This window comes from Crinia signifera, chromosome 7 (genome assembly GCF_055691185.1).
Source record: "Crinia signifera chromosome 7, ASM5569118v1, whole genome shotgun sequence".
NCBI classification, from domain to species: domain Eukaryota; kingdom Metazoa; phylum Chordata; class Amphibia; order Anura; family Myobatrachidae; genus Crinia; species Crinia signifera.
This window is the reverse complement of record NC_139223.1, coordinates 146619589-146634047: the sequence shown is the minus strand read 5'-3', so window position 1 is coordinate 146634047 and position 14459 is coordinate 146619589. Positions and strand designations below refer to the sequence as shown.

General features: G+C 44.4%; 1 protein-coding gene across 6 annotated transcripts in view; it reads right to left on the bottom strand.

The window, feature by feature from the left end:
* LOC146020648 (sodium channel protein type 2 subunit alpha-like) overlaps positions 1 to 14459 on the bottom strand; it is a 203990-nt gene that overhangs the window by 71589 nt on the left and 117942 nt on the right. For all 6 annotated transcript variants that reach the window (XM_083153915.1, XM_083153913.1, XM_083153912.1 and 3 more), the window contains exons 15-17: positions 10729 to 10902; positions 8132 to 8491; positions 5084 to 5569 (exon numbers count right to left, since the gene is read on the bottom strand). In XM_083153915.1, coding sequence (XP_083010041.1) covers positions 5084 to 5569; positions 8132 to 8491; positions 10729 to 10902 — 1020 coding nt within the window. The remainder of the gene's footprint in view (positions 1 to 5083; positions 5570 to 8131; positions 8492 to 10728; positions 10903 to 14459) is intronic.

The window sequence follows — 14459 nt, the reverse complement described above, 5'->3', positions numbered from 1 at the left end:
GTGGGCATGGAGTTGGATATAAACCTGTGGCGAGCGTAGCGAGCCACCGAGCCCGAAGCGTGGCGAGCGAAGCGAGCCCCGCGAGGGGACGGTATTCCGTGTCCCCTCGCGGGGCTCGCTACGCTCGCCACGCTTCGGGCTCGGTGGCTCGCTACGCTCGCCACAGGTTTATATCCAACTCCATGCCCACTTGGATAGTAGGGGTATGAAAAGGACCCCTTTTTCCCATTGAATTCCATGTTAAAATGGACTCAGTCCATTTTAACATTGATTCCTATGGAAAAATCGGGTCATCGCATCGCATCGCATCGCATCCGATGGTCGCATGCGATGCGATGCGATGTCCCGATCCGACCCGATTTAAAAATCGGACGCCCGGATAACTCACAAGTACCGAAGAACATTTGTGAGATGCACAACAAGTGAAAAGATGCTGGAAGATTGCCTGACGCCATCTGCCAAGCATGGTGGAGGTAATGTGATAGTCTGGGGCTGCTTTGGTGCTGGTAAACTGAGAGATTTGTACAAGGTAGAAGGGATATTGAATAAGGAAGGCTATCACTCCATTTTGCAACGCCATGCCATACCCTGTGGACATCACTTGATTGAAGCCAATTTCCTCCTATAACAGAATAATGACCCAAAGCACAATTCCCAAATTATGCAAGAACTGTTCAGGGAAGAAGCAGGCCGCTAGTATTATGTCTATAACCAGCGCAGTCACCAGATCTGAACCCAATTGAGCTGTTGTGGGAGTAGCTTGACCGTATGGTAGGTATGCAAGGAGGGGGGGGGGGGGGGGAGGTTTGTATGGCAAGGATGGCTTTTTTTAGCGAGGAAAAGCCATCCCTGCCACCAAGCCCCCTCGCCATATTCTGGGTCCTGGGAAATCCTTGCCATTCCTACCTCGCCTCAGGGAGCAGGCATGGGGGAAACAGCGAGTGAGGCAGGAGCATTAAATACTGACAGCGGGCTACCTACATTGAAGGCTCATTTCACTGTTCAGTGTCTGCCAGTGCCACAGCTTTCTCATTTTCCTGATTGGTGGATAGCACCAGCCATCACCAATCAGTGTTTAGATACTAATCAAACTATGATTGGTGGATAGCCAGCACCATCCACCAATCAACACAGCTGGCATCCAGCATATCCAGTGGTCAGAAGACAGGTAGACAATACTGGCTTTCTACTCCAATTGTGTCTGGCTCCTGTCTGCCTCCTGGCTGTTTCCCCAATTTTCTAAAAGTATACCACCCTACTACCCCACCCAGCCTGTCTCTGACTGGAAGGTCAGTAAATTCACTACTCCAATGCTTATCCCACGGTTCATATTCTTTATAATATGTATCTGGAAGTGGCACAGTTGAGCATGTTGATACATGTAATTTTTTTTAATCATTTTTTTTTAACGCAAATTATGATTGGGTCTTTCAGACGATGCAAAATGTTGGAAAGTTCTATGAGATCTAAGTGGATTACTACTTTATCATCTGAGCCAAGTGAAAATAAAATCCCCTAAGCTTCATTAGCACATTTTTTGAACAGTTTTAATGCTGCTCTATAGTAAGCTAATTACTATCTCTCTTGCAGAATAGCACAGGATATACCAAACACTGCCGTACTCATAATCCAATTTAATTTTTTCTATTACTAGATGCAAAATAGAGTTAAACCCTGTACACACTTGGTGGGAGGAGCCTATGCTGGGCGACATGTGTAAGCACGGACCGCTCAGCACACATCGCTGCACTCAGTGCGATGCCCCCGCGATGTGTGCTGAGCGATCCATTCAGGCCAATGATCTCACGCATCAGACCATTCCTCTCCACTGACGCGACCAAAATTCTCATTCACTCTCTTGTCATCTCCCGCCTTGACTACTGCAACATCCTTCTCTCTGGGCTACCTCTCACCCGCCTCGCACCTCTCAAATCCATTCTTAACGCTGCTGCTAGGCTCATCTTCCTCTCCCGCCGCTCTACCTCCACCTCCCCCCTCTGTCTATCTCTTCACTGGCTCCCCATTCCTTTCCGAATTCTCTTTAAACTCCTCACCACCACCTACAAGGCTCTCTCCTCCTCCACAGCTCCCTACCTCTCTTCACTGATCTCTATCCACACTCCCTCCCGTCCTCTTCGCTCCATCGCTGACCGCCGACTGACCTCTCACCTAATCACCTCCTCCCACTCCCGTGTCCAAGACTTCTCTCGCGCTGCCCCCCTGCACTGGAACAATCTCCCGCCACCCATCAGGCTATCTGATTCCCTTACCTCCTTCAAGCGCTCCCTCAAAACACACTTTTTTCGACTAGCCTATCCCTCCTCCTAACCTCTTTTGATCCTCCTATCCTGCCTCCGTTCCCCTCCATTCCTACTTATCCTATTGTAATTCGTTCGTCCACCCACCTATTTTTAGTATGTTAACTCTTATGAGTAGGGTCCTCCTTCCTCACGTACTCACCCTACCTCATTACCTCACCTGTGCTCCTGTCCTGTTCTTCCCTTCCTCTACTTCATCTTCAGTCTCCTCGACAATTTTGACACCTACTTCTGAACTGATGCTGATTTTAGTTCTACCAGCTATACCCCTATTTATACTGTATTTTTCAACACACCCTGTACGTTACCTTGTAATTAGTTTTTTTGTTTGCTATGTACGGCGCTGCGGACACTTTGCGGCGCCTTATAAATAAACATACTACTACTACTACATATGCCCAAATAGTGCCAGATACACATATGCCCCAATAGTGCCATATACACATATGTCCCCAATAGAGCCAGATACACATATGCCCCCAATAGTGCCAGATAAACACATGCTCCCACGGTGCCAGGTATGCCCCCACAGTGCCAGAAAGAGGAACACCCTCACATTGCCAGGTATGACCACAGGGTGCTGGGTATGCCCCCACAGTGCCAGAAATAGGTATGCTGCACAGTGCAGGGTATGCCCCCACAGTGCCAGAAACAGGTATTCCCCACAGTGTGAGCGATGCCCCCACAGTGCCAGCGATGCCCCCACAGTGTCAGGAACAAGTATGCCCCACAGTGCCAGGAACAATTATGCCCCACAGTGCCAGGTACTTCCCTACTGTGTTGGTTTCCCAGCAGCAGCACACTCACCATTGTTGCTGCTGCTGGGGAGAGGACAGTCAGTGTCCCCCTGAAGTGCCGCTGTTGCTGTCTCTTTCCAGTGTGTCGCCACCGCTGCTTCCCTTATCAGGGAAGGAGAGCACAGCACACCGTGTGTCTCTCCTTCCCTTCACTTGTGATTGGGCCATCCGCCAATCAAAGCCCGTGGGCTGGCTCCTGATTGGCTTCTGGCCCACAAGCTCTGATTGGCGGACGGGCAGCCCAGTCACAGGGATGCACAGTGAGAGGTAGGAGAGACATGCAATGCGCTCTCCTCCCCTCCCCTCAGGCTCAGAGGAAGAAGGGAAGCGGTGGCAGATAATGGAGGGCCGGGCTGGGGGGGGGGGGGGGGGGGGCAGATAATGGAGGGCCGGGCGGGCGGCAGAGTGGTCGAGCCACCCGGATCGCTGCCGTGAGCTACCTGTAGCTGGCGAGCGATGGGTTGGCGACCACTGAACTAGAATTAGGCCCATTGTTTCAAGAACAACAACCTTAGATATATACAGATAGATAGATAGATAGATAGATAAAAAAATATCAATTTGCATCAATTGCATTATAAAATAATTTGACCAGATGCAGTTAGTTACTTGCTCTCTATTGCTTTATTGCGGACTCAGTATTCTTGGTAGAGATATTTCTGTCAAGCTTTGAGAATTATTAGTATGGAGTATTACAGTATCTAAATGAGATACATGTGCCACAGGGAGCCATTCATTGGGAAAATGCTACCCTGGAGCATGCATGAGTCAGTCTTTAGATGTGCATATTGTGCAGAGTGAACACAATACAATTTTTACCTATATATACAGTGGTGGCTCTAGAGCTGGGGCTGCAGCAGAGTTCAAAATTCAAATAGGGAAACCACACCCACTGTCAGTGAGTCAGTTTGTACTGCAGCTCCTCCTCCGGCGCCGCCTCTGCCTATAGTTATGAACATTAAATTATAGTATTTTTAATGGAACAAAATGATGTAAGCTAAAGTGGAGTAAATCATAGAACGGTCAGCACTGTAGATCAGCTGGAATGTCAGCTGACTTCATTGTATTTGGTTCCCAGTAGTACAAACATTCTATAACATGCCCATCATGTTACAGTATGATGCACTTTGATATATTTAGAATGGGTTCCAATCAAGAACAGATCAGTATTTGTGTGAGCCCCAGGAAAACAAAGTTGTGGGGCACCTACCAATAATATTTTTACATTCTTAAAAAGTATAATGTGTAACTACTCCCAGCACCACAAATGTACAGCACCACAAATGTATTAAACACACTGCAGTTCCCCCAGTTAATTTTATGCCACAAAGAAACTTTAGTTCACATATGCCACAGTCCCTCCACATTGGTGATGTACAGTAGCGATACCTAGGGGCTCCACAGTGTGTGGGTTGCTAATTTGCCAAGCATACTGCCCTCCACAGCAATTGACTCACAATTCAATGGGCATTATAATCTATTGCATTCAACACATTTGCTTCAAAAGAAGCATCCAAACAGGAATATGCTATAGATGCTGAAGCAACAGACCCATGTAACATACATAGATAATAGACTATCCTTTATTTCCAATTATATTCAAACTGTATACAGTAATAACGGCTATACGTATATAGCAGCATCATTTAACAGCTCTTAAAATATGATTAACCACATTTTTCTAAATGCCTGCTGATATAAATTGTAAGCTGGTGATAAATGCAATAGATAGATAGATAGATAGATAGATAGATAGATAGATAGATAGATAGATAGATAGATAGATAGATAGATAGATAGATAGAAATATTAATAAACAAGGATGAAAATTACATGCATCGGTTTTGGCAAATAACTACATCTAATAGGACGCTCACTACTGATACACTACCACAACGGAACCCTAAACAAATCTGCCGAAAGATGTAGAAAATGACCATTATGAAACAATATACAAGCAGGTCTTACCTCCTTGCTCTCTTCAAGATCTGACTCACTGCTGAATTCCTCTGTATTCAAGTTTTCAAAATCCGATTCCCCAACAGCAATAGGTACCGTCACCGTGAGGCTTGGATTATGGATAAATGACATATAATCACTCTCATCGATAATGTATTTCTCAACACTGCTCCCAATTCCACTGGTAGCAGTAGTCCCATTTCCATCTTTCAGGTACTCAAAATCTTTGTTTATTTCCACAGTAGTATGATTGGATATACAGCTGTCTTTTTGGTTCTGCATGTCTTCTAGAGGTTTATTTTCCTCTAATTCTTTTTTCTTTTTAACAAAGGCATTCTGAAAAAACTCACGTACGTTCTTCTTAATATAAGCTATCCCAATATGTACCCTGGCTACGGCAATTTGCAGATTATTCATTTCATTATCATCGTCTGTAGCAGCAAGATTGTCTGAGCTAAATGAACTCAATAGCAAAGCTAAGAACAGATTTAACACCTACAAAGCAATGAAAAGACAAAACAACAAATCAGGCGTTGGAACATTGCTGTGACATCATCATCACAATAAACTTCAGCAGTTCTCAAGAACAGCTATATGTTATGTTTTCTTTTTCATAAAATGGACCCCCAAATTGTTTCGGGTGTGGTATGGGGTTCCGACAGTCGGGATTCCGACAGTCATTAGCCCAACGTCGGGATCCCGACTGCTTGCTGCGCTCGCCACGCTGCGGGCAAGGTGGCTCGCTACGTGAGCCACCTATTCTATTCTCCCTCTATGGGGGTCGTGGACCCCCACGAGGGAAAATAGCGGGTGGCTGTCAGCGTTTTGACAGTCGGGATCCCGACGTCGGGTAAATGACTGTCGGGATCCCGACTGTCGGGAACGCGTCTGGCACCCATTGTTTCTTTATTGAGACCTAGATTAATAATCGGATTTGATATAGAATTGAATCATGATCAACCCTAGATATTCTAAGTTCCTGCCTACTGACCAGTGAGCAATGTAATGTCCTGATTACGTCAACCAGGTGTGGCATACCGTGTCGATATTCAGAATGTTGACATGATCTGTAGGATAACATTAAGGATATAAACATGGTCACAATGTTAATGCTGACCTAACCGTAGCCTAACCCTAATCACAGCCTAACCCTTACTGCAGCTTTATCCAAACTGCAGCCTATCCCTAACCACAGCGTAACCGTAATCCTAAACACAAACTAACCCTAACTACAGCCTCACTCTAACTAAAGCCTAACCCTAACGCTCATTTGATTAGAATTTATAAATGCATAATTCCAACATTTCCAACATTCTGCCGGGTTTGTCAACATTCTGAATGCCAACATAGTAACTACATAACCAGTTTTATGTAATATTTTTTTGACAACTGGAGGGGTTAGAAATGGGCCCAACCCAGTATATCGGCTTGGAGCCCATAGGGTTATTAGCATTCTATAATCTTAAGTATGGGGTTCTGATTGAAAGGATGGGCTGAAAATTATTAGGGGTAGCCAATGTTGATGAATGCCACCACGTTTAGTTTTTAAGCAACCTCACTACATTATATGGGACTTACTGTATGTTATTCGGCTGTACTGTTTAAACACCATTTATGACCTTTCATGGGCAGTCTAAAGGTGGAACAATGGTTCTTCTGAATAAAACAGACTACACTTTAGTTTAGCAACAAATTTACTAGACGTGTAACTATAGACACCATGTAACTATAAACACAAGGCTTAGTAGTGGCTGCCCTGGCATTAATAGTAAACCCAAACATATTGCACACTTCATGATCTATATTACTTTCAATGATAATCATCTCTAATATGTAATGGATCAGCATTGTCTGAAAGGGTGTGGTATGAAAAGTTGACAACATCAACTCGACACGTGTTTTTTACCCAACCATGACACAAAAATGTACTGTTGACATTCTAGTGTCAACGTGTTAATTGGGTACTTGTTTCCTAGCTCGGCCACACCGATTTGCATCGGGGTGATCGTGTCGGAAAAATTGCGTCGGTCACATCGCATGCGACCAAATCGCATGCGATGCGACCGACGCGATTGACCCAATTTTTACATTGAATCAAATGTGAATAGGGCCCCTGGGACCCTATTTTACATTGGATTCAATGTAAAGTATTCCCCAGACCCCCAATTTTACCCCCTCAACGGCACCCCACGATTGACGCAAACCCGAAGTGTGGCGAGCGCAGCGAGCCGCTGCGACCTGAGTCCTCCGACCTTTTCATACCCCTACTATCCACGTCGGCGTGGAGTTGAGAATGCGCTCGCCATGCTTCGGGTTGGCGTCAATCGTGGGGTGCCACTCACAATGGGGTTGCGTAACCCATGACGGGGCCATATACAATGTGAAATGGGTCATATTGGCCCATTTCACATTGTTTCCTATGTAAAATGGACTTAATCAAGTCCATCTCATCTTGTGCCATTATAATGGCACAAGACCGACGCGATGCTCCCGATTTCAATGTTAAAAATATTTTAACATTGAAGCCTATGGCAAAATCGGGGGCATCGCGTCGGTCGCGTCGGGGGCCATGTTAATGCACGCGATCGACGCGATGCCCCCGATTTTGCCTTTGCCGGCAAAATGGACCTGATTTCAAAGGAAATCGGGTCCATCGTGTACCTTAACTTTAAGGTACACGATGGACGCGATTGTGGCCGTGCTAGGAAACAAGTACCGTTAATTGTATACATTTAACGCATGTTAGCCCTTCAACCATGTTACAAAAAAATGTAAAAGTCGAAATTTGACACTTGATGGCTATATATCTGTGTCATCCATCTAAGTGTTGACATTCAGAACATTTCTACATTCTGGTGTGGACATTCTGAATGCCCACATTGTGAACAGATACTGCATTGAGGCAAATATTTTAATTTTGAAGATGTATTGCCATAATCTATGGTGAAGTAGAATAGTGAAAACTAGCAACATTATACCCCATTGGTTTGTTTTTACCCACTACTAAGAAAGAATGCAATTGTTACCTTAATTGTTAAATAAACCACTGACACTTACCACTAAATTTCCGATGACCATCACCATCATGAACACCGTTAAACACATAGATTGCCCGGCCACCTCCATACAGTCCCACATGGTCTCAATCCATTCACCACACAGTACTCGGAAGACAATGAGGAAAGAGTGGAAGAAGTCATTCATGTGCCAGCGGGGAAGTTTACAATCATCTGGTGCAATTTTGCAGACACATTCCTTGTAGCTTTTACCAAATAGCTGCATGCCGACCACAGCAAAGATAAAGACGATGATGGCCAACACCAAGGTCAAGTTTCCCAAAGCTCCCACAGAATTCCCGATGATCTTGATCAACATATTGAGGGTAGGCCATGATTTTGCCAACTTGAAGACACGAAGCTGAAATCAAATTATAAAATATTAATATTAACAAACGGTATTTTATTTTAGTGCATTAGTTATGATAAATTACTTAAACTACAGGAAAGTAGAATTTGGTCCAGGGCAAAAGCAGCATTAGCAAAAAAACAGCATAGTAAACTATTGCTGCAGATAGAGAAGCAAAATCCCAGTGAAAGTGTTAAATGTCAATGTTATCATTACATCGTTATGTGCCAGGAGACTCAGATTGGAGATTATACAATGTCTTGTAGAACCTCGGAGCGTCTGAATGTGATCTTTGCCTCATTATCTCTAGTAGCTCCCTGATGACTAGAAATGTTATGCACAGTTTAAAAGAGAAATATACTTAGTTTTTGTGATCTTCTAACAATAAAAGGAATAAAGGAGGGGCATTTATGGTGCAATGTCTGCTGTGCAGAAGGTTACACCGGCTCTTTCTTACCAATCAGGTCTCATTTCTGCACTTGTAATGTAACACGTTCTGGGCCTTATTCTGGTTGAATGCATTCGCACATGGACCGATGGTGGCGCTGTGTGCATTTCTGCGCATGTGCATATGCACTGTTCACTGCGTGCATGCACCCAGGACAGCTGGCGGGGGTGGAGAGGGGCATAGGGTGGCGGGGAAGCACAATTAGCATATGGGAGCGCTCAGCTTCCACATATTTCAATGGTCGGCGACCATCGAAAGATGTGGGAGGTTCCCCCTGTCCCGCAAATGGCTGTTACTGTGTAACAGCCATTTGCAAAACCCCTGCGAGTGAGTTTCCCTTGCGAATGGGTGGCCCCAGCCAACCATTCGCAAGGCGGGTTTGGGACTCATAAGGCTGCAAATCTGCAGCCTTGCGAATCAACCAGAATAACCCCCTCTGTGCCTGATGGAGGACAGCACATTTCTAGGTGTACTTTGACCAATCCAATTACAAAAAGCTTCAAGCGCACAGAAACACCACATTCTATAGATTGTAAGCTTGTGAGCAGGGACCTCCTACCATCTTGACTGCCTTTAACTACCCAGTTTGTTTTATCCCTATTTCCAATTGCAAAGCAAAAAGGAACTTGCTGCACTTTATAAGAAACTGAAATAATAAATAAATTAAAAATGTAACAAGGGAAAAGACAGATGTTCACTTTCTTTACATTTACAGTATTATTCATTTAAGACATAAAGCGGGGACGGGCAGGGAGACGCTGCCCAGCCACCGTGATACTGGGATGCGCGTGCGCGTGAGACGCACGCGTGTCGCAGTGTCTATCGCCGGCGCACGCCTGAGAGGAATCTCTGCCGAGCGCCGGGCAAAGATAAAGCCGGCTCCATCTGTATAAAAGCTTGCAAGAGTGTCTTCAAAATCAAATAAAGATCTATTATTGTTAGCTTCTATGTGTGCGCTCTTATACAACAGTGACAGGGTCTATGCCTACAACAGGGATGCAGTTAAAATCCCGGCGGTCGGGATCCCGGCGTTCAGAATCCCGACGCCGGAATCCCGACCGCCGAAATGCCGACACATTCTCCCTCCTGGGGTGTCCACGACACCCCTCGAGGGAGAATAAATTAGTGTGCCGAGCGTAGCGAGGCACCGGGCCCGCAGCGTGGCGAGCGCAGCGAGCCCGCAAGGGGGGGCGATCCACGTCCCCCCCTTGTCGGCATTTCGGCTGTCGGGATTCCGGCGTCGGGATTCTGAACGCCGGGATCCCGACCGCCGGGATTCAATACTGAATCCCCTACAACAACATCACATGCCTTAGCAGTTAGGACATGTGTGCCTAAATCAGAACAGTTGTAAGATTCCATGCTTCAACAATATTACTTTGATTGATACGTGTATATATATCCCAACAGTGAGAACCGTCACTCAGGACTTGTGTGAGCCGGGAAATATATCATGCCCTGGTGCCAACCTCCTGGGTCTAAGCAAAACCATCAATAGAAAAGTTTTTACGAATGGGCAATCAGGGACTAGTGATGCAGGTGAAGCAAGTGGACCAAATTTATTCCATAAAGGTCGCAGGTCAACGTTTTGGGGCCTAACCCCCGTCGTCGGGACATGTACATAAGAAACTACAGGTCCTGTATTTTCTTATGTACATGTCCTGACGACGGGTGTTAGGCACCGAAACGTTGACCTGTTACCTTTATGGAATAAATTTGGTCCACTTGCTTCACCTGCATCACTAGTCCCTGAGTGCCCATTCTTAAAAATATATATATATTTATTTATTTGTGCACTTACCAATCTGAAGGATCGAAGAACTGATAATCCTTCCACATTTGAAAGGCCAAGTTCCATCAAGCTGAGACTGACAATAATGCTATCAAATATATTCCAGCCTACTTGGAAATAGTAATATGGATCAAGAGCCATCAGTTTGAATACCATCTCTGCTGTAAAAATACCCGTAAAGACCTAAAAAAAGAAGAGAATTTATATAATTTCATATTAATCAATGCATGGATTAATTCATGTATTCCCTACATATACTGTACTGTATGTCCTAACGCCAAAAGCAAATATTAAAATAAGTATAACAAGCTCAGAATTCAGAATTTGGAGTTTTCTGGGTCGCCACGCATATCAGAGCTTTAATGTATAAAACCTGCCTAGGGCCAAAAATCCCATTGTGCTAAAGAACAAAGAACACATGAAATACCTGTCTCTCTTTGGATCTTAGGGAAATATCTGCAAGGTATGCCAGGACATGCTTGGCCTTGAGTGGAGGGGTCAAACTGGGAGATATTTTTAGACAAGTGAGCTGTACAGTTTGTCGGTGCAGTCTTGCCCATGGCTTTGCAAATAGAAGTACAATAATTTATATTGGATTTGGGAAATACAAGAGACCATTGTAAGACAAGCTTGACAACTCTTCCTGAAAATCTGCACATTTCTGAAGGCTTTCCCAACCTTTCGATAAACTTGGTCAGTGTCTGGTTCCACCAATTTTTCCAGATGGGAGATTGGAAGATGCAATTCACATTGAATTGTGCCATCTTAGCCCCGTCTCTGCAATAAAATACCTTACATACAATAGCGGTATTGACCAACAAAGGGTGGGTCCGTTATGACCAGGGCTATTTTTTAGCAGGCTCCAGCAGGAACTGAGGCCCTTTTTCTAGTTCACTCTTTGTGACAAAATCTTTCTTAGATGGACAAAACCATGTGCACTGCAGGTGAGGCAGGTGTTACATGTGCAGAGATAATTAGATTTGGGTGGGGTTTTACTTCAAAGTGAGATCTATATTGCAGTGTAAAAATAAAGCAGCCAGTATTTACCCTGCACAGAAACAAAATGACTCACCCAAATCGAATTATCTCTGCACATTTTAAATCTGCCCCCCTGCAGTGCACATGGTTTTGTCCATCTAAGAAAGATTTTATCAGAAAGAGTGAACTAGAATAAGGGCCTCAGTTCCTGCTGGAGCCTACTGAAAAATAGCCCTGGTTATGACCATGGCCAAGCCACATTAAAAAATGCCACGAATGCTGAAAATGCGGCATAAAGCTCCCCATCGATTGGTGCGGGTTGGAGTGGGGGTTAATTAAAGTCAGAAAGGAAGACATAAGGATTGGCAGTAGTAAAAGTACATACTGTCAGAAAAATTGTAAAATATTTAAAGGATGCATTCCATATTCTAGGCCCATACACACTGGGCGACTTTAAATTGAAAGCCGCTCAAAACAGTAATCAAAGCCGCCTAGTTTGTATGCCCCGGCGATGAGCGGTGAGCGCTGCTGTGCACTCCAGCATTATCGCCGTAAAGCCGTTCATCTGTTGGTAATACCAGCAGAGATGAGCAGCTTTGAGGATGGCTTTGCGTAGCGATGTGCTATACAAAGACGTCCGCCCTAACCCCCCCCCCCCCCTGTCGGCGCCGGGCAGGGGGAATTGCCCAGTGTGTATGGACCTTTCACCTATCAACTGTGTTTTTAGAAGATCCTGGAGAATTTGAGGGAGCCCTAAGTGTATGAGGACTGTATGCAGAGGCGTACCTAGATATTCATGGGCCCCATAGCAAAAGTTTGTAAGGGCCCCCTATTTAGCAACTGTTGGTGAAAATGTATTTTACATATTAGACAGCAAAGATGGGCCCACTTCAGCTCTGGGCCCCATAGCAGCTGCACCCCTTGCACCTATGGTAGTTACGTCCTTGACTGTATGTATCGGGAGAAATTAGTACTATATGCGCCAGGCTGATGTCTGGATAAAACATAAGCAAATGCCCCTGATTTATGGTAATTAGTGTGGCTTGGACAGCATTATCAGTAAATACTAAAGATACGGTTCACAATTTATACAAAGTATAATACTCAAATTAAGTGTCTTTCACATGAGACAGTCTGTCTGTGTCTGGACACTGTTATTAATAAAGCTGAAGTCATAATTACCATGTAAAATACTCTTAAATAGAAATGCAAAACTATGTACTATGTAAATCTGCTATCCTGCCCAGAAATAACAATGAAATAATGTAAAAAGGGTTGCAGCAGCCACATTAATAAAATATTTATAGAATCAGTGGGATAAAGATGCACTTAGCCTAACAGAAGGGTAGCAGCTAGATCCCCTTTGCCAGGAGGACCTTTCCCATCATGCATTGAATTCATGTCTAATGGAAGGGGGAATATTAACTTGTGGCGAGCAAGCCACCGTGCCCAAAGCCTGCCAGCGAAGCGAGCCCGCCAGGGTACACTGCAGCTGATATAAAATAAAATAACCTACACCAAGCTAAATTACAGACAAAAATAAAAAATTCTGTAGGGGCAGCTAATAACTTCCGCCCTCACGTCACATCCGTGTCCTTTCCATGAATTGAAAATAAGTCACAACCCTAACAGCAGTGGCTGCTGGCTGCCTTCAACATTCATCAATGAATATTCTGCCTCATGAGTCGAGGACACGCCTCCTGGGAAATAGTTGTTGCGATCTGGCTAAATTACATATGCGTGAACAGGCCCTTATGGCACTTGGCTTAAGCTAACACAACTCCTAAAGTATCGCTAACTACAAGGAGTCAAAAGCTGAATGAAGCATATTTAAAATGTATAATTAACACAAACAATTCTATATCAGTCCCAGAGAACTTCATATACAGCCGCAGTCGCATACAGAATATATATCATACAATATATCATTTTAATCAGCAGATGCTTCTTATGCATCCTATTTGCATACCAATGTCAATAAGATAAAAAAGATGCCCAGATGTTAGAAGAACTGTAGGAGAATTTTCTGCTCTCTCTCGCCAGGCATCTCATGGCACATGGCATATTGAGCCTAGATGTATGGGGACACATCTGTACCTACCAACATTCTTAATGAAAAAAATTATACTCCCCCCCCCCCATTCCTCCTACTCTCAATGGCTCTAGTGATGGAGAGAGGCTTTATCTCCTGTGATGAAAAGGTAGCAACCCCCACTCCAGTTGCTTCACCCAGTACAAGGGCCTGCCTGTAATCTCAGTTGCTTTTCCCTTCCCAGTCTATTTCATCACCATATTTTGTTAGTTCCAATCCCCCATGCATGACTATGACATGTTATCTGATCGTGGGCCAGATGTACTAAGATTTGCAAAGTGATGAAATGGAGAGTGATAAACGAACAAACAATCAGCTTATAACTGTAATTTTCCAACGGAGCCTGTAATAGGGCAGTTAAGAGCCGATTGGCTGGTACTATATATCTCATCACATTATTATTTTTAAGGCTTATTACATCTTGCCCAATGTCTCATTTATGCCACAATTTGATTAAGTCACATGATACCAGGCCTGTTTGGGAAACAAAACACTTGGAGAACTGGAAAAGATTGAAAAAACGCTAGCACGATTTTTAGTAACGAAATTAAAACGGTTATTCAATTCAATGTTTGCTTCCATTGTACCCCTTTCAGATCACAAAACTGGGTGGCCAGGATTTTGTACACAGTTGCGACCATGAGACCCCTTCCAGAGTGGCAGCAGGACC